The 25,077-nt window shown below is 41.4% G+C and overlaps 1 protein-coding gene across 2 annotated transcripts in view; it reads right to left on the bottom strand.

Moving 5' to 3' along the window:
• LOC144498690 (A disintegrin and metalloproteinase with thrombospondin motifs 20-like) overlaps positions 1–25,077 on the bottom strand; it is a 417,617-nt gene that overhangs the window by 134,281 nt on the left and 258,259 nt on the right. For both annotated transcript variants that reach the window (XM_078220194.1, XM_078220195.1), the window contains exons 25-28: positions 24,279–24,443; positions 21,141–21,434; positions 19,899–20,060; positions 17,251–17,427 (exon numbers count right to left, since the gene is read on the bottom strand). In XM_078220194.1, coding sequence (XP_078076320.1) covers positions 17,251–17,427; positions 19,899–20,060; positions 21,141–21,434; positions 24,279–24,443 — 798 coding nt within the window. The remainder of the gene's footprint in view (positions 1–17,250; positions 17,428–19,898; positions 20,061–21,140; positions 21,435–24,278; positions 24,444–25,077) is intronic.

Genomic DNA, 25,077 nt, shown 5'->3' with positions numbered 1-25,077 from the left:
GAAAAGGCCATCCATTCAGGTCTTGTGTTTGCTTTGATATCAGCCATTGGAGATGGATGGATGGTGGGGGAGGGGAGGGGGGAGGGGAGGGGAGGGGAGGGGGAGGGGGAGGGGGAGGGGAGGGGGGAGGGGGAGGGGGAGGGGAGGGGGGAGGGGGAGGGGAGGGGAGGGGGGGGAGGGGGGAGGGGGAGGGGGAGGGGGGGGAGGGGAGGGGGGGGAGGGGGGAGGGGGGGGAGGGGGGAGAGGGGGGGGAGGGGGGGGGAGGGGGGAGGGGGGGGGAGGGGGGGGGAGGGGGAGGGGGAGGGGGGGGAGGGGAGGGGGGGGGAGGGGGGAGGGGGGGGAGGGGGGAGGGAGGGGGGGGGAAGGGGAAGGGGTATAGGAAGGGGAGGAGGGAGAAGGGAAGGGATGGAAGGGAAGGAGGGAAGGGGTTTAGGGGGGGGAGGGAAGGGGAGTGAATGAAGGATTGTTGTGGATTCCAGGCTGCCCACCCAGCACCAAGTCTCTCATTTCTTCTACACCCTTTAATGGAGACTTTACCTTCAAGACCCCCCGAAAACCAAAATGTAGCCTCTGAAAATCAAAAGGTAGCCCTCAAGAGAATCTCAAAGAGCCCTCAATAAAAAAAAATAATTTCAACCTTGCTAGCGGGCAAACAAATGGTGTTGCCAATGACTCCTTGTACAATGGAGAAAGTGCAAGGAAGAAAGCTTTTTAAATTACCCCTGGTCACTGCTGAAATGAATGCAAGAGAGTTCATTGCAAAATAGGGTATCAACTACCTCCTTGATGAACTGCACAGAGAAACAGCCGACTCCTGTGATGCACCTTGTTGCTGCCTAGAAGGTCCCGTGACATGTACACTGAGGACAATGGCTCTGACACAGTTTTATGGATGATTAACTGTTGCTGCAGAATTCCGTGGAGGAGGTGGCGCAGCGAATTTATGTCCACCTTAGCCTAAACCTCACTGCAGTCTTCAGTCATTGCCATGTCTGCTACAATAGCCTGCTGCCCAAGCTGGTTTGTGTACCTCTTATGCTTCCCAATACAATATATCTGTCAATGGCCTCAACATTCACGCTCTTGTACACAATAACATTCCTCTTTATCTTCACTTCTTTCATTACTGTGATGGAAGACAACTCTCCGGGAACTGATGTTTCCATGCCCGGTTTTTAAAGCAGGTGAGGAATTTGCAGATGCGCTGGTTATAATTTTCCAAAGCGCACCAAAATGAGTAACTATGCCTTTGAAATGTATCATATTGTAAATGTTGCTCCATTTTTTAAGTAGGAAAGGACAGACAGGCCAGTTAATTACAGACCTGTTGCAGACAGAGCAACTGAGTACTGGAAAGCTATCAGTTGATCAAAAGAGAGTCAAGTTGGATTTGTGGTGTCAGTCATGTCTGAATAACCCAGTCACACTTTCGGAGAGGTCATTATCATGGCAGACGAGGAAGTGTCTATGGATGTTATTGATACAGACTTGCAGAGAGCATTTGTTGCAGGTGGCACAAAGATTATTTGCGAAAACGAGAGCACATGGAATTGACAGTAACCATGTGACATGGTTTGGTAAGTGATGAGGAATCTTTAACCTGAGTATTTTGGATAACTAATTGCCTTTCGACATTTTGATCTCCTTTTTCACCAAGTTGGTGCTAATATCTGCAGCTGAAGTTGGATGGGCAATGTGCTTCCAGGGTACAGCTAATGTTCCTGTAACAGAAAGGGAACCATAGATCACCTAGATATAACTTACTCCACTCACATTCCCTCCCCATGGTGGAAAAATGCCACAGTCGGTACTTGGCATGTCTCAGATCAGGTACAAAGATGAAGATTTAACCCTGCATCCAGCCTTTTTCCATGATTCCCCTCTGACCCTCAATGATCCCTTCACTGATCCAGCCACCACTGACTGCCTGAGACATAATAAAATCTAATTATACTGTTATGATCTCCCTTAATACATTCTATGTGCTCAATGCTAAAGTCAGCTCCATAAGGGAGCTCACATTCTCTTTGATCAGAAACCTTACCATATGTACAAAGTAACTCAGGTGTAGATGGCCAAGGGTGAAGAATAGTTTTTTTTCCTTTTACTGGTATGCTGAGTATGCTAAGAGTTATCCCATAACTCCGGGTAACATTTAGAAATTAAGATAGTTAGAACACATATCAGAGGTCACAAACTACTAAATTGTGTTTATCAAGAATTAGTGTTTATCAAAGATAACTTGACAGGCTGAGTATATTGCAAGAATGCCTGATGGATCAACAGAACAATGGAACTATTTTAAAGAACTAAATTCCCCTCGTCATTGTCAAAGAAGTAAGCAATGAAGAAAAATGGGAAAGACAATCTTTAGCACTTTTGCTGTCCTTTCACAATTATAGAAATATACAACAAGGAAGGATCCAGAGAGCAAGAGCTGCCAACCTGATGAAAAAGGTATAGTTCACAATTAAACAATGCAGCTAATCAAAGGTGGGCCTCAAAGGCAACAGGGCAGCCTCATCAGTATAAACCAGTCAATCAAAAAATTTCAGGAGTTGGTTCGCTTTCCATCGTGATCAGCAGTAACATCCAGCGTCAACCATAACCAGGAGATGTTAATTATGATATAATCTACACCCTGCCGGACTTTTGAAAAATGTTTATCTTGATGATTCATCCAACAAAAATAACAATACATGTTTTCTTTGTAGCAGCACACTGATACACGATACCAAACTTTTGTGCACTTCAGACCTAATGAACCTTCATTTTGTATTCAAATTTACTGGGGCAACTGGGCAGAAATGACAAAAATGAATGGTGGAGATAGAGCAGTGACATTTTTGTGTTCTTCCTGTATCATGTGAGGCTCCGCAGCCATCGAAAAAAAATTAGCCCATGGAATTGCCATAGTTAAAAGTATATGTAAGAACATGAATTGAGACAGCACCTTCAATGTCGAAAAACTTTAAAAGCTGCTTCACAAGAGCATTAAAGAATTCAAAGAATGGCACCTGAAGAGACATCAGGAGAGCTTGATTGGAAAAGTAAGGTTTAAGGAGCATCTTAAAGAAGGCAAGATAAAGAAGCAAAGAGATTTGGTGGGTGGTTTGTGGGGGGGCTGATGGGGGTGGAGAGGAATGTGATTTCCAGAACATTAGGGCCAAAGCAGCTCAGGGTTCTCCTACCAATGGTGGGGTAATGGGAAATGATGTGCAAGAGGCCTGAATTGGAGGATTGCAGATATCTCAGACATATATGAACAGACAAATTATGTGGTTCATATAATTTGAAACCAGACAGATATCTGATGTTAGACATGCTTTTATTCCTCATGGCTACAAGATTTATTTCACCAGAGAATAATCCAATTGTTCTTCATTATGCAGCCTCCAATATTGTATTAGCAATTCAATTCGGTATTTCTCTTCATCCTATATAAACATAAATGGTATCTTCATACAATAATGCTATCACTTCCATAATACTACTGCAAAGAAAAAGTTTCAATTTCAGAAAAATATCTGTAAAGACGTGGGGCCGGATTTTCGTGGAGGAGGCATGAAAGTCAAGGTGGACTTGTCTGCTTTAAAAGGGTCCCATATCTTAATTCTGGGGAATGCTGAGGAGGATGGAGTCAGGCCCACTTCCTCTAGAAGCAGTTTGGAGGTGGCCACAGATGTGGGCAATTGCTGAGTTGGCTGGTTGGAAGACTTGACGTGCTTCAATGGGACTTTGTCTGGGTTGTACTAAAGCTGGTAGACCCTTTATTCCTCATCCCTCACATACCTCCTATGTCCCCTCCATAGCCCCTTATATTCCAAGCCACCTCCATGCCCTCTCACCAATATGAACTATGTATAGAACTAATGAGGTATATAACAGTAGCAAGCCTTTGAAATTCTCATGAAAAGACACCCATTCAAAAATCTCCTTTGTTAAAAACTGCTGTTCTTACAACCTTTTAAAAGTGTCAGACAGCCATTCATATTATCATTGTTTATTATTATTCATTTCACACCTTTAATTTTGTCCAAGTAAACATAGACATTGAAAAATTACATCATAGGAAGAGTAACTTATTCTAAGCTCATAAACATGTCAATCAAAGACAACATTCACCTTCAGAGCTGTCTAAACAGACCCCTAAGCTGATTCTATTATAGTATCTTGGAGCTCAGCCAAGCATTTATAATGAGGCCATCTGACAACTGTAGCAACAGAACAGTTGGCTAAATCAGTTTCTTCAAGTTAGATTGTTCATTGAGGTTTTTTTCTCATGATCATTTCAAAGAGTTGCCATTGCTACTATGTTGCTCATATGCAGGGGATATGAGGGGAGTTAGGTAGCACCTTTTAAACTTACCTGTAAAAAGGTTCCTGAATCCAGACTATGGTTCACAACTCCTCGAGCAGCTGTGAATCACAAGTCCTGGAGAAGCTTGGACCCAGGAAGACTCAAGGGGTGGCGTAAATGAGGTGTCTTCCTCCCCCCAACACCCCCCCCCCCCACCCCCATGGAGCCAGCTAAAGTCGGGTATGCAGGGTGTGGGCTCATTATCCACACCCTTATCCAGTGTTAGTAAAAATTGGAATGCATGCAAGAATCCCCGAATCAGGGCCCCTTGCATTTTTTAAAATTGTCCTGCTTCTGTTCCAATATAAATACATTGAACTGTAATGCATGATCAGCAGTGACATCCACAATTTAATTCAAGGGACTGTTTTTAGAAGTAAAACATCAACTAAAATCCCCAAGTTCAAATATCGCTAAAATCTGACAACTGATAAATCATTGACTCTGATTTCAGAAAAGAATGGAACCTCTGCGTCCTTACTTAGTGCAAACTATTCATTTCTCTTCTTCAGATAAATTAATTATGATGGGTGGGGTCAAAGGGTCATGGAGTGCAAGGGGAAAAGCTGCCGCCATTATCATTGAAACGTGGCATTAATAGGAGAGGAGCAGGGTTGGCAATCAAACTGAAGGCGATTCACTTTTAAAAATACTAACTGAACCCATTTTTTAAAATCCATTTAACTTGACAGCTGACTAACATTTTTCAGGTATTTCAGAATAATATTGTTTTAACATACATGGCTGCATACACCTAAACTACATAATCTGTCTGAGGGAGAAGCACACCATATTGGCAAATTAATTCACTTTGAACTGTTTTCCTCTAATCTTTTAGGTTCCCTCTTGACTAGGAGTTTTCTTGTTGAACCAACTGCTTGAGTCAGGTTGAAAGAATGCCCTTCAGATTCTTCCTCTATGAAAAACATTTATCCTCCAACTGTACTCTCCTGATGACATTGTTGAGGAGACTATGGCTGGAATTCTCAGGTCGTTCATGCCCTACCGCTGCTGCCAGCAAGGACGTTGAATTTGTTCAGCCAAATCTCTGTTCACTGCAGCGTGACCAGGGAATCCCGTTGGCTTGAATGGTCGGAGAATCCCACCCTATCTTTCAGATGAGGTGTTAAACTTACTTCCCAGGTGGAAGTGGAAAATTTCATGTCACTATTCAAATGAGAGCAGGAGAGTTATCCCTGGTGTCCTGGCCAACATTCATCTGTCAACTGTCATCACTGAAATGGATTACCTTGTCAAATCATCACATTGTTGTTTGTGGGTCCTTGCTGTGCACAATCTGTACTTAGTGTTTTGTAAAGTACTTTGACATGTCTTGAGGCCATGAATGCTGCTACATAAATGCAACACTTTCTTTTATTTCAAGGCTCAAGAGCAAGAGGTTTCCATGTGAATTCACCTCATATCTTAGAGGGTTAATACATGATAGAGAACAGGCTAGGCCAGAAAGGAAATTTCAGCAAGTCAACTATTACAACAAGCCTTCAAACATCTTTATCAGGCAGAAAAATATCCAACATACTTCACCAAGGTGCAATAACACAAAAGGAAGGGTGATTAAAATTGTGGTCATTGCAGTGGGTAATAAGGAGAGGCATATAAGAGGAGGGGTGGTGAACAGTTTTGCTGAAGGAATTCTAGAGCACAAAGTCAAAATGGCTAAAGGCATGGCTGCCAACGGTAGGGCAAGTAGGTAATTATTAATCTACAAGAGGAAGAGGAAATTGGTAGATGTCTTGAGTTACAAGATCGGGAAACTCCAGGCTCGTTTGAAACAACATTATGGATTGGCTATTTACAAGAAGCATTTTTTTCCAGGTAAGTAAATTCTTGTGGCTTAACTGAAGACTGAAACTTTGGCTGCAGAAGGCAAAGATATATGTTTTCCATTAAAAGTAGTTTACACATCTTCTGATTCTAAAGATGATGCAACTTGACAACCGTATCAATATCAATGCAATGTCATGGCACTCCTGTTCAGACACATTAATGAAGTCTTGGTTATAAATCAGTTCAATATGATAATTCCAGATGGTAAAAAATCCCATGTTTAATTTTTATAGAGGCAAAAAAATCTTTAGTAATTTGTAAAAGAAATTCAGTTGCACCTGCCAGTCATCAATTTTGTTGAATATTTTAGATTTCCTTTGCAAAGTTCATTCTCTGGATGGAAACTTTCATTCTGAAGTCTAAGTTTGGTGGAATAAGTGGAAGTCGCAGTGTTTTCTGCTGGGGGTGCAGGTCAGCTGACCATGCATGATCCTGCAATGGTTAGCTTATTAAATATGCATCCATGTGGAGCACTGTGAATCTTGTGACAGGGGCAGGCAGGAAATAACCCTTCCTGCCGTTACCTCATGAGGCCAAGGTCCATACTTAAAGGGCACCCTGACAGCTTCCCTTCTCCCGCCTCTCGTGTTCAGCCTCGGCACAGCTTTTGTTACCGGTACCTGGTATGCATCAAGTTGTGACTGGTCCCCAAAAAGATGGAAGCAACATCTGCTCACCTTAAATTTGTGGAAGTCGTCATACACGCCAGCTATGTGCAGCCGTAAAAGTTAACTTTCCAATAACTCAGTGGCGGGGAACTTAATTTGGAGGGGGAGCTTAATTCTGGCAAGGTGGTCTTTTACTGAACATGCATGATCTTCTAATGTGTCAACAAGGGCTTCCTATCATCATTTGTTGGGAAGCTTGACCCACCTTTAAGATCCTTGGAACAGAATTCCTGAACTTCCCATTACTAGAGGGATCAGAGGACTCCATTCCTGAACTTCCCATTACTAGAGGGATCAGAGGACTCCATCCTATGTCAATGAATACATTTATGAGCATATTATACACGTGCTAATTCATGACTTCTAACTATTTCAGATCTGCTTACATGGACTTTAAACTCCCAAGCTACAATATTCCAACTGTCTTCATCAAGGAGGAAGATGCTACCAAAGACATAGTGAAAGTGGGGGTGGTTGAAATACTGTTGGGCTAAAAATTGATTAAGCAGTATTATAAATGAAGTACCTAAAGTTGATAAGTCATCGGGATCGAATGGGATGTATCCAAGGATGCAGAGGGAAACAAAGCAGGAAATTGCAGGGGCACTGGCCATCCTCCTTAGATGTAGGGGTGATGTCAAGAAATGTCAAAAAACTGGAGAATGGCTCATATTATGTCCTTGTTCAAAAAAAAGGGTGCAAGGATAAACCCAGCAACTACAGGTCTGTCACTTTAACTTTGGTGGTGGAAAGCTTTAGTAATCCAAAACAATAATCCAGTACAAGATAACAAACGCTTGGGTAAGTGTGGATTAATTTATGGAATGACAGCACTGATTTGTTAAAGGCAATCCATGTTAACAGAGAGAGTTGCTCAAGGTAATCCATGTTAACAGAGAGAGTTGCTCAAGGTAATCCAGTTCATAAGATGTACATGGATTTCTACAAGGCATTTGATCAAATGTTATCAAATAGGCATCAAAGTCGAAGCTCAGGATAAAAGAGATAGTGGCAGTGTGGATACAAAGTTAGCTAAGCGACGGAAAACAAAGTAGCGGTGAATGGTGGTTCAAAATTTGCAGATGGCATAAAGCTTGGAAGATCTATGAGGAAGATACTAAGACACTTCAAGGGAACATATGCAAGCTGGGGGAATGAGTGGACAAGTGGCAGACAAAATTTAATGTAGAGAAATGTAAAGTAATTCATTTTGTGAGGAAGAATGAGAGGTGATATAAAATAAAGGGCACAATTCTAAAAGGAGTGTTGGGACGGAGAGCTGGGGTATATGTGCACAAATTGATGAAGGTGGCAAGGCAAGTTGAGAAAACAGTATAAAAGTAAGGAAATTATGATGAACCTTTATAAAACATTGGATTGAGCTCAATTGCAGTATTGTGTCCAATTCTGGGCATTGCACTTTAGAAAGACCATAAGACATAGGAGCGGAAGTAAGGCCATTCGGCCCATCGAGTCCACTCCACCATTCAATCATGGTTGATTTCAACTCCATTTACCCGCTCTCTCCCCATAGCCCTTAATTCCTCGAGAAATCAAGAATTTATCAATTTCTGTCTTGAAGACGCTCAACGTCTCGGCCTCCACAGCCCTCTGTGGCAATGAATTCCACAGACCAACCACTCTCTGGCTGAAGAAATTTCTCCTCATCTCTGTTCTAAAGTGACTCCCTTTTATTCTAAGGCTGTGCCCCCGCGTCCTAGTCTCCCCTGTTAATGGAAACAACTTCCCTACGTCCATCCTATCTAAGCCGTTCATTATCTTGTAAGTTTCTATCAGATCTCCCCTCAACCTCCTAAACTCCAATGAATATAATCCCACGATCCTCAGACGTTCATCGTATGTCAGGCCTACCATTCCTGGGATCATCTGTGTGAAAGGATGTAAAGGCTTGCGGCAGGTGCAGAAAAGTGTTTTGAGAATGAGTGACTTCAGCTCTGTAGATAGTTGGAAAATCTGGGGTTGCTCTCCTTATGGAATGTTGAGAAGGGATTGAACAGGAAGTGTTCAAAAATCATGAAAACTCCAGACAGATATTAGAGAAGAATTGTTCCCATCTGTGGAAGGATCTCAAACCAAAGGACACCATTTTAAAGTGATTGGCAAAGAAATGGCTGCCTGAGTGTGTGGTGGAGACAAATACAATTGAGGCTTTCAAAAAGGAATGAGATAAGCACTTGAAGAGAAAACATTAGCAGCACCACAGGGAAAGTGAGGGGGAGTGGAACTAGCTAAATTGCTCCAGCAGAGAGTCAGTGTGGACTCAACGGGCAGAATGGCCTTCTTCTGTGCCATTCTCTGATTCTGGAAGAACTTTTACATTAAAAAATGCATGAAGTAGTGGCACTGGCCAGACATACATTGTTTGAAATGTTGTAGGCCAAGAGACTGGGGAGGGGTTGGGGGAGGGAGTGGTGTGGGTAGGGGAGTAGATTGTAACCCTCTCCACTCAGTGGGAACAATATGTGAAAGGGACTACAATCATCCCTGTCTTCTTACCTGCGCAGAGTCAATTTACCTTCACCAAATTTGAAGCTCTCACTGTTGGAAGGTGAGGCCTAACTAACATTTAAAAGCCATGGCCCAGTGGTAACATCAATGCACAAGGACATTTTAACCTACATTTGCGAGGTCCACACAAGATCAACTCCGATAGTTGCGCTATGGCTGGAGTGTCCAACTGGCCACCAGAGGTGAAGAACTATTTCAAAAAAAATGTTCTTTTTGTCAGGTTCTTGTGGGTCAGTAGGAGCTGGAATGCTGCCAATCACCATCTCCTCCCTCACAGACCCTGCAATTCCCCAACTCTGGATTTGTCTGTCTCTTCCTGGCATCATTATCAGCTGCCAAAGCCCCTGACTAAATGTTAACTATGCGGAGCATCAATCCCTTGGGTCTTGACCCAAGTCTTGCTCCTATTCCGCCAACTGGACATCAGCAACAGGAGAGAAACCATTCTCAATCATTTAAATGTAGCCCAGGCCTGAAGCTATACTCCCCACAGAGAGAGTGGGGGGAGTTCCCTCACCTTCCACAGCCCCACCTGTCCTCAGTTAAACAATTCCCACATCTCAGTGAGACAAGTCTGACAGTAGCTGAGAGGGCAGGTTGTTTCCAGAGTTTTACAGCTTCATTAGTATGCTGCTGTCAATAATTCTTTCAGAACAAAACAAGACAACTATTTAAATGATCTGAAGACAAACAAATGCTTCAGGATATGTTTCTGTCACGGTTCAGAGCAATTTTCCTCAGTAGACATTCTGAGAAGGTGGTCATCGTACAACATCTTACTTAAAAAGCCTCTTGAGTTACAGCAAAAAAACCACATTTAATTGATAGCACATCAAAAAAGATGATCTAACTGAAGACATTACAAATGCCATATTTTCTTGAATATTGCCAGGTCAGTCAAATTTTCTGCTTGACCTTTTTGTCCTAGTCATAAATGAAACAGAAGTTTCATTGGTACCATGTCTTTTCTGGACTTCCCAAGTCAATTCCTATTAATAGAGATCATTTACTTACTCAGCCACTTTGTGTGCTTCACTTGGTCGTCTGCAGTTTCTACACTCGAGTCTAGAAATGGAATGGGGTCTGAATCACAGAGTCATTCTGGTGCTGCACAGGTCTCATTAGGTTGGACCACGACAAATTGGCCTGCCATCTTCAGTTGGTCAGTTTCAGGGAGTTGTAGGGACGAGCCGCAATTCTGGAAGCAGCTCACTGATAACACAAGAGTGAATCCATTTGGCTTTGAAGCTGACCAAGGGCCTCAGTTAAGTCCAGCAAAGCAACAAGGGAGGGTGCAAGCAAAGGCAAAGGGTACCTATCCCAAGTCAACTTGAAATATGTACATCGGCCTCCAATGATGTCATGGAAGATCCTGATCTGCTATTTCAAGTGATGCTGTGGTGGAAAACAATGATGATTTCTCTTCGAAGCCAACTTGCCAGAAGCTGGATTGATGGTCCAGAAATGTCCAAGCTGTGTTTTTGAAAAATATTTCCAGGTTTCCTTGAGGGCCAGGAAGAACAGCTATGGGCCCCACAAAAAAGCCCTGACCCTCCCCACACTTTGGTTCCTTCAATTGTGAGTGACACCCCTCCTGCCCGCCTCACCACTACTGCGATCAGTTCAATCACTGGCAGTGATCTCCTGCCAGCCAAATTCTAAATCCTGCCATCTAGTGATTTCTGTCAGGTTTGAGGTGGGAGTTGATGAGGAGTCCCCGCTATATGGCCGGAGTTTTACCGGCCCGCCTGCCATCGGAATCGGAGCAGGTGAGGAGTGGACAATGGAAAGGACCATTAACCTCGGGTGGGATTTTACAGTTTTGGGACGGGCAAGGCCATAAAATCCTCATACGAGTCTGTTGCTTGCCGAGACCTCTTTGGCAGAATGATCCTGTCCTACCAGAAAATCAGGGCTGAATCTCAACAAAGCACATTTGTGATATTGACCTGTTTAAAAATAGCATTCGTTTCCTGCTCTGGATTTATTCATGTTTATAGTGCCACGCAAAAGTGACTCCATTTCAGTCACCAAAAACTGCAAGGTCTACATTTTGGTGTCCTTAAAATCTAAATTATGTTGTTGATCAAGAGGATTCAGGCAGTAACTTCCAAGTGTTTACAACAAAACCCCTGTTTATGTGATAAAGTAAGGATGCTGGTCTGGGTGGCCTGTTATGCATTCCAGGGTATTTTCCCCAGATGGCAGCAGTTCAACATGTTTGCCACTCATAAGACTTGTGAACAGATGTGGAAAAAGGCGGCACAGCTTGAGGAAGCTGCCAAGGCTACAGTCGACAATGTTTCTAGTACCAGATAAAAGACCCAAGTAAGGCATGCCACATAGTGTTGCCTACTAACATGGTCTACATTTACCGCTGGCTCTTACTCTCACACCATTATATCCCTGATAGACCTGGAAACACTACCACTTGCAAGCTTCCCCACCTCGAGCCACTTACCATTCTGTCACTGGGTCAAAATCCTGGAATTCCCTCCCTAACAGCATGGACTGCAGTGATTCAAGAAGACAGCTCACCACCATCTTCTCAAGGGCAACAAATGCTGACGTAGCCAGTAATACCCACATCCCATAAAAGAATGAAAGTAAATAGCCAAGTTAGTAAAGGAAGAATCCAAAGCCAATCTGTGTGTATTCGATTTATTCACAGAGTGAAATATTACAGGCATTTATCCCCTGACTCCATTCCACTCATGTCAGTAAGTATCACTTTATATGTGCTCAAGTAATCATCCAATCAATGTCGTCCACCTGTATATACTTAACTTCAAATGATACAATTAGCATTATACAATGCCTTCCCTACTGATATGACAAGAGGCCGCAATGCCCTTTTATTGCTATCACACTCCAATGTGTTCTGGCTGCAACCTATTTTTTGGAGATTTGGGCTACTGATACCTTGAAAGGGCTTCCCATATGCTTACATCACTTCAGCTATACTGCAAGTGCTGCAGGTTTTCCAGCCTATCAACTAGCACTGACCACCCATTATGCCAACATAGACTTGGTGGGCCAAATGGTCTCCTTCTGTGCTGTCTGTGACTCTCAGAATTAAGTAGGTGCTCCTTCAACTTACAACCTGTCAAAGTGATTTCCCTGCTGATATGGCAAGAGGCCACATAATACAAGGGAACAGCAATCGATTGCAGAAGAATTGGATTGTTGCAAATTACAAGCCTTTGGTTCCACTGGGAGGAGAGCTACCATCTTGGTATAAAACAGTGTGGAAGGAGTGGGGAAGGGTAAAGCTTAGGGTAATATCATTCTGCTATTATGCTTCATCTCCTTTGTCACTCACTTCCAAACAGGTATGCACACAATCCCACACAAACATCACAGTATTGAACAACGCAAGTGTTATTTTAAGATGGACTTTGGAGTGAACAATCTAACATTTATAGACCTGGAAAAGCAGAGCCAGTGGCTCAGAACTCTCAGTACTCTCTGTCTGGTTCATCATTAGCAAACATTAACACTGCTGCACTCATCACAGTGAAACTAGTTACTAAGCTTCAGGAAGTTGGATTGGGAAAGCCTCATTAATTTTTGTATGGTGAATGCTGACTCTCTGCACACCTTCACCTCGTCTTCACTGCCTTTTGGCTAAGATTAAGCACCCGATCAAATCCAAGATGGGGTGCAATGCCTTTTCTTGTCAGCTTGGATCTTGTGTCTCTCTCTCTCTTGTGGGGACCATGAATTGGATTCAATTTAAATTTGATTTGGTTTTTGGAGATGGATTAAGGACTTGCCCTGTACACTCTGTGCATTGGCTTTGTAACTTCAGGAATGGGGTAATTTTTTAAAAATATAGAAGGTAAGTGGCTTTACAGGTATCATGTTTAATCTCCTGGACTGGTTTAGACCACCCAACAGGGCCAGAGAGGAATTTTCCACAGCAGCTTTTTTTTCCCCTTATTGGCCGTGGGTTTTTCTGTTTCTTACTCCTCTGAGGTGGTTGTATGGCTGTTGGATGGCAGGAAGTGTGTGGTCATAATACTCTCACCATCAACACCAGTGTGAGGCAGGTTTGAAAGACCAGTTGGTCTGTTCCTGAGCATTATTTCTGTATACCTGTATAATCACAGTGCACAGCAGAGGAAGTGATGGCGGCGAAAGATGAAGACCAGAATGGCCATGTTGCTGTCATCAATGACCCCTCTTAATTTGGGAAATACAGCGGTCAATATTCGTGCCATCTGACAGATAAGGCAAAGGTAGAAAGATTATGGGGAATGACAATCTTGATTGCCACTGGCAGTACCATCCCTGTGGTGCATATCAGTGGCAGGTCTCCATGCAGATGGCACTGGTCTGTCACTGGTGTTGTGGAGGCAACTGACCTCAGAGGTAACTCACTATGTTGTTTGAGTTATGTGCCATCACCATAATGTTGAATCGAGAGCAGGCAGCCCTTGCAGAGCTGCTGCACAAAAATCAAAGGATGTGGTCCCTTAAACAGAAGCGACTGCATGTTGGGAAGCGGGGAAGAGCTGACAGGCAAAAGGGCATTTCATAAAGTGGAAGCTTTCACCCAGGATGCTGCAATCAAAGACCAGTGAAAGACCAACAACTTGCGGGTAATCAGCTTCTGAGATATGGACCAAACCATTGAACAATAAGTGGTCCATAGTCTAATGAAACTAGTTTTGACAAATGACTTATTGAAGATTTCAATAGTTTGCACCATAATAAAAACACCAGATGAATTCTACAATATTGTACTCTTTAATATTTTACAATTTGAAAATAAGTTGGTGAACAAAGTAATTATTTTTCCATATGTCATCTAAAATAAATATTATCACTGAAAGAATGTAAAAATAAATACACTTTAAAAAAAAGGATTTTAAGTGTCTTCAGCGCTGATGATGCAGCATTTTATCTACTGGTTATTTCGGATGGGCAAAGGTGGGCTTATCCATGGAGGTCTTGCTCAGAGTGCCTAAGGCAAATCGTGCATCACAATTTACAAGTAACAAGAAATGAAGAGTGTATTAAATAGAAGCACTGGCCAACAAAAATAAATTGCATCGTGAACACACAAATGTTAGCAAACAGAAAACAGGAAGATCACAATGTTTGACTTGAGAAACACAGGACAAACTGACAAAAAAGCAAATCCAAATGCAAATCACACTTGCTGTGTGAACAAGTAATTATTATTTGCAATCCACCATTGACAGGGAACATGGCTGTTGCTGGCTACTCGAACATGATACCTGGTGGGCAATGTGGGTTCTTCAAGTTACTTTTAAATCCACTCAATTGAATAAAACTTAACAGTTTCTTTGTTGAAAAGCATTTTCTTAACCTTTTTCACTTGGGCCTGAGTGGTGAGGAGAGCGTCACATTTTCATCATTAACTCACGTAAAACGGGCGCTACATGTGTCGAAGGATTTAGAAAACTTGGTCAAAATTCTTTCCATGAAAATGATGACTTTTCTTTGAGCAGATTTTTTGGGTTATTTTCTTGATTAATATGAGAAAAGAGTGTCACTTTTGATGGTTACCCAACTATATCCCACTTGAGTTCAAATAACTAAAGATTGGCACATACTTCGGCTAATCCTTTGCTGATATTTTTCTCCAGCCTCTGATGATCTTCACTGCTGCTGCATAATATTAAGCTTCTTTTCTCATTCAAGAGGAATAAAATAACCCGCTTGGACAAGGCCTTTGCAATGATGGCCTATGAATGGATAATTATGAGGTCAGTTTTTATGCAGCAGTACACTCAAACACCTCTTATACTTTCCAGTGAATTTAAAATGATCACTCAATTTCCTTAAAGGGCTCTAACATTCTGGTTTCACGATCAAAGTTCAAGGACACAGTGATATCTTCGGCTTACTCTGATGAGGGATAGCAATTGTATTCTTATGAGGGAAGAGGGCTTAAATCAAATATACGAAGAATTGGAGATTAAAAATTAACATAAAACTGACTGACTTAAAGGGGTTCTAACAGTGGTCAGATAGTCATATTCAGAATAAGAGATGATCGGGAATTTAAAAAGAAATCTGCTCGGGAAGGAAATTATTCAAAGATTAAGTAAAAAATATTGATCCTTGACTTAAAACATGTAATCAATTGACTTATAGAATCACAGTTTGATATAAAGATAGCAAACCTAATGCATTTTAATGCACTTTGTTTGGTAATAGTTAAAGGGTAATGACATACTGGCCACCAAGGTGAAATGTCGAGTTGTCAGCAAGAGAAACTTGCCGCAACCATAGCTCAGAGTGACTTTACCAATGTAACCAATATAAACAGACCAAATAAGTAACATATCCAACTGCTTGCCCATCTTCTGTATAAACAAATATGCAATATTTGTCATATAACTGTGTACCTTAAAAGGCAAAACAGGAAAAGAAAGATTTTGCCACACTTCCAATTAGTTTAATGAAAGGGTCAGTTGCCTGTAGTCTGTAAGAACTCCAAGCACTGCAGTGTTGAGTGTCAACAGAAAGCACAAAGATATGGTTAAACATTTTCACAATGCTGGTAACAAAGGAAGTATCAAAAGTTGCATCACCACAAGTGAATGGAGGTATTTTGCAATTTGTTCTATTGCACCTGGATCAGCAGGTTTAGAGGTAATCATCTGTTAAATGCTACAAACAAGTAACCACAATGAAACTTGTAGTCACTAAGTCATTTCCAATGCAGTAAAAAGAATAGTTCCTATAGCACTGATCTGATTCTCTTCAATTCAATGTATCCTGAGGTAGCGTGCCCTCAAGTGTCTGGTACTTTTGTACCTATGATGTTTACAACTTTCCTCATGTAGTTTTTATGGGTCACTGCCCTTTTGTGTCAGAATATTGCCTCTGACACTAATGGCGCATCCACCAACTGTGACTGGAGGTTCTCAGCAAGGAATAGGCCCAAGAGAATGGAATCCAACTCCTTGGTGAACTTAAAAAGAGTGTTCATCAATAATGAGATAAATACTCATCTTCCATTTGAAGTATTTTACATATATAAGATAATAGAGCTAAGTTACTTTAATTATATTCTGCCGTCCACGTACAATCTGCATTTGTTATACATTGCATTAGATTCTGAAATGAGAAGAGGGTTTATTACAGCAAATCCCACATCATTTCCATTGTGCAATTTTTGCTCTTGTTGCTTTTTTGCACACAGACCCTAAAGTGTGTCTGTGGATATTAATAGCACCCGTCAGAAAAATAGCATTTAAAAAATGTGCATAACAAAATGAGTTTCCTCATTGCATTCATAGTTAAAACAAACATTAAAGATACAGTCTGTACAAAATTACACTATCATACAAATGATCTGCTTTTCATGTGTTGCCGTTTTGATCCATTGCTATTAATAAAGAACTCCCTATACACAAATTTACAAATTATTCATGGTGATTACAGGATAACCATTAACCAAGTGAAACCAATGGAAAACAAATCATACATTACCATTATTTTTTCCTGAATAAAAATGCTTCCTTTCTACATCTAAAACCAGCCAGCTATTTAGTTCTATAATTAGGCATATGTGGCTATTGAAGCCAAATTCTTCAAAGGCTGTTGGGTTAACAGGACTTTAATAATGTCTTTTATTTATCATAAAGCACCAACTTAGTTCTTGACCTGAAAATGGAACAGTTATGTGGAATGTATCCCTGGCAACAGCTTGCCTTCTAACCCCTCCCTTCTCCTCATAAAAATTTACTTGTGTGCCTACTGCTTATGTTACATTCAGGAACAAAATTAATTACATCTCCCTGCAATTATTATTGAGTAGATTCATACAAACACTCGAGAAAAAGAGAAAGAATACTATCGTACCGAATTCCATGGTCCTCGATGCCATGAAACGCCACCAGGACAAGGATGCATGTTGCACTGTTCCCTATCTGGAGGCTTTTCCAAGATGTCACAGCTTTGGTCACTCAGTCTTTGCCCATGTGGAAGTTGGCAGATGACCAGTCTTGTTCTTGTTCCACCATCACATGGTTGTGTACACTGGACAACAATCAGAAACCATAATGAGAGCGTGACAGACAATAGGTTAACTGACAACTGCAATAAAATGGGATATGATCTCAAGTGTCTCAACAGGCTAGATCCACAACATGTAGCCAGGGCTGCACAGCCTTCAATCAGTCATTAGTCTTGGAGCAAAGACTTTACTGGCTTTCTGGTTATAGAATTTTGTTGTGGAGTCAGCAACTTTATTTTTATGCTTGTAAACAAAATATCGCAATCATCAAATACAGGCTTTGAAAGCATTAGGCAAAATGATTGCTTTTGGATTCTGTGGTTGTTTCACACACAACACAACCCATCGACAACAACAACCAGGATTTATATAAGCTCCTTTAAATTGTAAAACGTTCCAGTGAAGGCCCTTCACGGGAGTGTTATCAAACAAAAACACTGGCAAGAGCCACCTAAGGAGATGTTAGGATGGATGACCAAAAGATAGGATTTAAGGACTGTTTCAAAGGCTAAGGAAGAATTTCCAGTGCTTTTAGGGGCAAGGCACCTGAAGATCACTTCATGATTGTGTAACTCAACAACTTCAAAGCTTTGATTGTCTGAGAAAATCATGACTTAGACAGACCAGTGCCAGGATATCTGCCTTCATAGCTAAGAGGGCATTGCGTGTGTAATTCACTTAAGTTTTAAAGTTTTATTTGTTAGTCACAAGTAGGCTTACATTAACACTGCAATGAAGTTACTGTGAAAATCCCCTAGTCACCACACTCCAGTGCCTGTTCAGGTACACTGAGGGAGAATTTAGCATGGCCAATTCACCTAACCAGCACGCCTTTCAGACTGTGGGAGGAAACCGCAGCACCCGGAGGAAACCCACACAGACACGGGGAGAACGTGCAGACTCCACACAGACAGTGACCTGAGGCTGGAATCAAACCTGAGTCCCTGGCACTGTAAGGCAGCAGTGCTAACCACTGTGCAGCCACTCAGGAGACCATCCACACAGCAAGTAAATGATACCACTGAACAGATGATTTAAATAATTGTTTACAAGCAGCTATCAGTGTGGAGTTTGCACGTTCGGTGCATGTCTGCGTGGGTTTCCTCCCACAATCCAAAGATGTGCAGGTTAAGTGTTGGCCATGCTAAATTGCCCCTTAGTGTCCCAAGACATGTAGGTTAGGGGGATTAACGGGATAAATATGTGTTGTTATGGGGCTAGGGCAGGAGCTGGGCCTTGATAAGATGCTCTGTTGGAGAGTTGGTGCAGACTCGATGGGCCGAATGGTCTTGTTCTGCACTGTAGGGTTTCTATGAAAAGCAAAAGGCAGAAACAAATTTCAACAACATATCAACTGACTGAAAAATCTGCAAAAACGTTTTGATGATTTTCTGAATGCAGTCATGAATGGGTTTGGGTAGTGAGCAGCCAAACATTACAATTATTTTTTGAGAGTCAAATCTTTGTGGGGGAACATCTAGTTCATTGCTTCAGCAACTTGGTCTCGACTACGCAAGTACCAAGCACAAGGGCAGAGTGTAAGGATATTATTTAGGATATGTTAGGGTCCCAGACCAGAACCCCAATGTATATTATGAAGCCAGATGAGACCCCAATAAATTTTCTATTTTGACATTAATATGAGGAAAGGATACTTCGCTCCAGGAGCAATTCCACCGACAAATTAGGAATCTTTTATTGTAAAACAAACTTTATTTAATAACACAGTTTAACTATAACTCTACCAAATGAAGCAGCTTACTATTAACAGTTGAACAATATTTAAAAATGAAAGGAAACAACTTTAATTTCTAACTTATCACTGTTTCAATTCCAAATAAGCAACATTCTTCTTTGAGACTTACAATGCCACTTTAAGTACAATTCGCATCCATAAATATATTTATTATGAGTGCAGACAGCCTTGAAGATTTGAGAGAGAGAGAATGGGTTTCAGCAGCTTTCAGAAAAGCTTCGTCTTAAGCAATTAAGAACTGAGAAGTTGTTTCTCTGCTCCATACCTCACTCTTCCCATTAATCACATCATCACATGACTCTGCATACCTAAACCCACCTTCCATTCCTTTAATCAAAATGCCAGGGGAAATCTCCATCCAAAAAAAAATCTATTCCCTCTATCCTAAGTAAACACTACATAGCTAAAATGAGCCATTATCTTGCTCTCCCAACATCTGAGCTAAATGTTTTCCAGACACACCAACTGCTTGCAGAATAGAGTTGATTCTGTAAACAGTCCCCTAAAACATAAAAAACAATATATACACACACATACATATCTGTAGCAATAGCACACAATCATCATAGATAACTATGTGCCAATTGAGATCAATTGTGCTGTTCATGAAAAGTCATGCTCAAAAAACTTAAACAGTAAATATAAAGTACTTCAACGGAGAACTGAAAGGATGTGGAGCACAATGTTTAAGCATCAAGTAAATTCTAGAAAATGTAATTCAATTCTCAGAATAAATACCTCTCCCCAGTTCCCGTAATTCCAATGAGGACAGGTTCCAGCATCGCAGTGCCTGGTCTCTGCAGGCTTTGCTCTCTCATCACAGTAGTTGGCGGTGCGTCCTTCTACATCTTGGCAGACAACCACTCGACGCTGAAATCCACCTGTGCAGGTGCTGGAGCACTGAAATATTTTGTTTGTCAATAAACAACTCTGGAAAACCATTTAAGTTTAGGGTTTTAAATCTTTTGACAACAGTAGCAGGATCAAATGGATTCTTACTCCATGTGAACTTCAGATTCCTGACCCGCACGTAGACAATTTTCAGAACAATTAGGATGTTATTTTTGTGTTTTTGGCTGATGGAGGGAACACAAATCTGCTGACCTGTGCGTCATGGAAACGTGGGGTACACGACATGATTTTCCACTCAAAAACTAACATGGCAGCACACCGATTCCTACATATGTGGAACGCCGAGTGAGGCTTCTCACAATTAGTATGAAGTCGGAAAATTATCTTTTGATGTCAACACATTATTCAGTATTTGTTGGTTCATTATAAAGTGGGAATGAAAAGTAAAGATTGACTATGCTTTATCGTCTTTACAAACTCTTTAGTCAACTGGTTAATGCATGGCAGATTGGGCAAAGAACGGACAACAATGCAATAACTGGTATTTATATAGTGCTTTTAAAATAGTAAAATACCCACTGCACTTCACAGGAACATTATCGAACAAAAGTTGAAATCAAGCCACATGGAGATATTAGGGGCAGGTGACAAAAAGTCTAGTCCTGGAGCTGTGAATGAATCCTTCTCACTGTTCTCATTTTCTATGACTCTATCTCTAGGTAGAAGACAGCTCCTATAAGCTTTCTCTAAATGCTTTTCAAAAATCTCAATATTGTAAATGAAAAAGCAGCACCTGACAATTTCTGTGCTCATCCAGTTTTGGAGCTTACTTTATAATTTGAGAACTCATTATCATTTGCTTTTTGCAGCACTGTGTTTACATTGAAACAGGAGCTTGCCATTCAGCTCCCTGAGCCTGTTACGCCATTAAATTAGATAATGGCTGATCGGTATCTTAACTCTGTTTACCACCTTGTTTTTGTAAATCTTAATAGCCTTCCCTAACAAAAATCTATTGACCTCAGTTTTGAAATGTTCAGTTTTTCTGAAATATACATCTTGAAAAAATAAAGAACTGGTGATCAACTCTGTTCAACAAAATGTCTTTTAGCCATGCACATCACTTACTGCTCCCCAAGGTCCTGTCCTCCATTGGCTCCCCCTTGATGGGCTGTTCCATATATTCTGACCGGTCACATCCTGGGAGGGATAATCCGCATGGGGCTGTGGATAGTCATGCTGTGGGAAGTGTGCAGGGTAGTCGTGCTGGTGATATGTCCGGGGGCACGAGGGCATACTGCATTCTTGCTCCTGAGATGGCCTCTCCATGGCATTGCAATCACTCTCTTCTGTGATTTGATGGTGGTAGCTAGTGCACACAACCTGACGGGTTACCCTCCCAGAACCACAGCTGACAGAACACTGTGGGTAAATGAAACAAAAAAGCAATGATCAATGTTAATGCATTAACAAAGCAAGATTAGCTCCCATCAGCAGCTTTGTTGTGTGTGTGTGTGCTTCACATGTTCTGATCTGGAATGCACTGCAGGGATGATGGAAGCAGATTCTATAGTAATTTTCACAATCACACAGAGAAATGGCCCATTCTGTGGACTCCAGAGGAGCCGCCTTCAATTCCATCTGCCTCAATCTCAGCTTCTCAACATATTTTACTATTCCCTTTACTCTTATGTACTTGTCTAGTTTCCATCTGAAAACATCTAACTCATCGTCATTCATGTTCTAACTACTCTCTGAGTGAAGAAATATCTCCTCGTTTCCACACTGAATTTATTCATAATTATCTTTATTTATGGTCCCTGGATTTGGATTCTCCCACAAGTAGTAAAAGTCTCAGCCCCTATCGACCATGTCCAACCCATTCATTATTTTCAAACCTTCTATTAGGACTCCAGCGTGCCTTCTCTATCTTATAAACAAAAGCCCCAACTCATTCAATCTTTCCCAATAGCTGCAATTATTTAGCTCTGGTAACCATTCTTGTAAATCTTTCTTGCACTTTATCCATGGCTTTGATGTCTTTTTTATAGGATCTAGGCAGGAACTGTGCAAAGTATACCCAGTGCAGTATGACCAGGGTCCTATACAAGTTGAAGATTGATTTACTAGTTTTGAAATCTATACCCCTTTAAATAAATCTTAGTGATTTATTAGCTTTTTAAATTTATTTACTGACTTGAGATATTGGGCGGGATTTTCCGGCCGCACTCGCCCCAAGACCGGAAAATCATGCCCGAGGTCAACAGACTATTGCATGGTGTTTAATGATTTATTCACCTATATCTCTAGGGCTTTGTTCTTCCACCCCATTTAGTTTCTTATTTCCTGAGAGAAAGGTGATGTTTCTGTTTTTTCCTTCCAAAGTACATCACCTCACATTCATTTATGTTAAAGGCTATTTGCCACTTAACTGTGCAGACTGCAGATTTACTAATGTCCTTTCTTATTCTGTTGCATTCTTCTTCAATGTTAGCTCTGGCTCCCAGTTTATTGGCACCACCTGCAAATTTTGATATTGAGTTGCTTATTCCTAAATCCAAAACACTAGTGTAAGTTTTGAATAACAGCAGTCCCAGCACTGATCCTTGTGGAACATCACTTTCTAGTTTCCTCCAAAACTACCCTTTACTCTGATTCTCCGCTTTCTAATATTTTAGCTGGTTTTGCTGTCTATTAAATTCTTTGCCCTCCGACTCCACCTTTATCCTGAGTTTACCAAAAATCTAACATTATCCATGTCTATTTTTTCTGCTGCTTCTTCAAAGGATTTTACCTGGTACGTTAAGGGTGAGTTAGACTTTGGGAATAATATGTTGACTATTTTTTAATATTATGATTTGCCTCTAAATGTTCCTCTATGGTGGCATAGTGGTATTGTCACTTGTCTAGTAATCCAGTGACCTTGTGAGGTGTTCTGGGGACCTGAGTTCAAATTCTGCCATGTCAGATGGTGAAATTTGAATTCAATTATAATCTGGAATTGAAAGTCCAATGATGACAATGAAACTATTTTGTTTGTTGTAAAAACCTATCTGTTTCACTAATATCCTTTAGGGAAGGAAATCTGCCATCCTTATCTAGTCTGGCCTTCATGTGATTTCAGACCCACAGCAATGGAGTTGGTGCTTAAATGTCCTCTGAAATGGCCTAGTAAGCTGTTCAGTCCAAGGGCAATTAGGGATGGGCAATAAATGCTGGCCCAGCCAGCAATACCCACATCCTATATATGAATTTTTAAAAAAAGCTTCCAGCATTTTTCCTATCACTGACGTAAAATTGAGTGGTGTATAGTTCCCAGGTTTCATTCCAGCTCCCTTCTTGTACATAGTGGAAAAGGGCATTGGATATCTACTTGAAAGGGAGAAGTGGGTGAAGTGGGACTAATTGGTAGCTCTTTCAAAGAGCCAGCAGCTGAATTAGCAGGATGGACCAAATAGTCTCCTTCTATGCTTAAGATTCTATCCTAAGCCATACATAGAAGATCAGAGGTTCGGTCCTCAATATAGACAGAGTTAGCTGGAATCTTTAGGGTGTTACAAATGGCCTCAATGCCAGTAAGAGTAACATTCACCCAGGGTTTCTGCTTCTGAATGCTGCCCAGAAACTGCTGCCGTTACATGTGCCCATTCTGTCTGGGTGCAACTGTGCTCATTTGTGACGCCTTCAGAGGTCAAATAGCCAGCTGTTGTCATGTCCTAGCCTCAGAAATAGAGAATGATCAATTGAGCAGAGGTAGAGGAACCAAGCCCCAGCAAGATTCATTCTACAATATTCAGAAGCAGGAAAGAAAAGAGAAGAAAGTTGGGAGGCAATGGGAAACAAATTTGGCACAATAATTCACATATATTGTCCTGAATCATAGCATGTTAATAGATTTGTCAATGAAGAAGGGAAGCTGGCACCTAAAATCAGAAGTGTTATACCACTGAAAACAGCCTGTCAACCCTCTTCTTGACATGTGGTGAGGTTTCCTCTATAACAATTAACATAAAAGGCAACATTGAGGAAAGAATAACCATCAGGAATGATTGCATGCTCTCAGCCGAGAAAATGGTGTCAATGATAGGGCAATAACATCATCGGCCTCATTCCCTGACCAGAACTCAATGTGAACAAAGTCTCCGCAGTGGCAATATGGAATCGTACCTTTAATTACCATAGTCACTTATGCTTTGACCGCCCATAATAAAATGTCATACAGGCTTTCCAATAATGTTCTCTAATATCAGAAGCTGGGTCACTTACAGATGACCACTCCCCAGCATGCCATTGTCCACAGGGACTGAAGCACACCGATGCCTCAGGAGGACGAGGCAAGTGAGCACAGAACGATTCATCGGCAATGCCACCCTGAGCATCTCTGCAGCTGACGTAGCGAGCCCGCGCTCCTTTCCCACAGGTAACGGAACACTGCAACAACAACAGGTTGCCAAGGTTTAAGACACAAATCATTTCAGCCTTAAAGTTACCTTCAACATTTTCAACCATGGTAAGAGACATGAGGAAAATCCAAGAAAAGAACGCTACATCTTAAATTAGTGCATTTTCATTGACAGAGACTCACGGAAAGGGTCTCATAAACTTTACAAGAATTCATAAATGTCACCTGCAATATGTCCCCTCAATGTCTGCATGAACAGTAATAATCCTATTCCAGGACTTTTATATAATTATGTTAAATAAAACTAGAAAATCCTAATCATTTATCCATGTGACACTTCAATGTTATTGACATCTAGTCTACTTGTTGGAACATTTGCTGCATTTAACAGCTGGATCCCCGCTGGGGATGCAGATCATACTAGAAGATTGTTAATAAGTCAATGAGAAATAGAGTAGTAAGTTGCATTAGTCACCTGGTTGAAACACCTCTTTACAGGAGACTACAGTAACTTGCAGATTTCCTGGAAGGGGCTGCAGGCACTAAAGGAGGGCTATCGAAACATCGGCAGTGCTTACCCTGTGTAGGTTTAGCTACAGCTCTCTGTGCAGCAGACAACACGGCTCTATAAATGACTCTCTGCTGAACTGGAGCCCCGTGAGG

The sequence above is a fragment of the Mustelus asterias genome, chromosome 9 (genome assembly GCF_964213995.1).
Source record: "Mustelus asterias chromosome 9, sMusAst1.hap1.1, whole genome shotgun sequence".
In the NCBI taxonomy this organism is placed as follows: Eukaryota; Metazoa; Chordata; class Chondrichthyes; order Carcharhiniformes; family Triakidae; genus Mustelus; species Mustelus asterias.
Note: the sequence above shows the minus strand (reverse complement) of the source record. Positions and strands in the feature narration are given on the sequence as shown.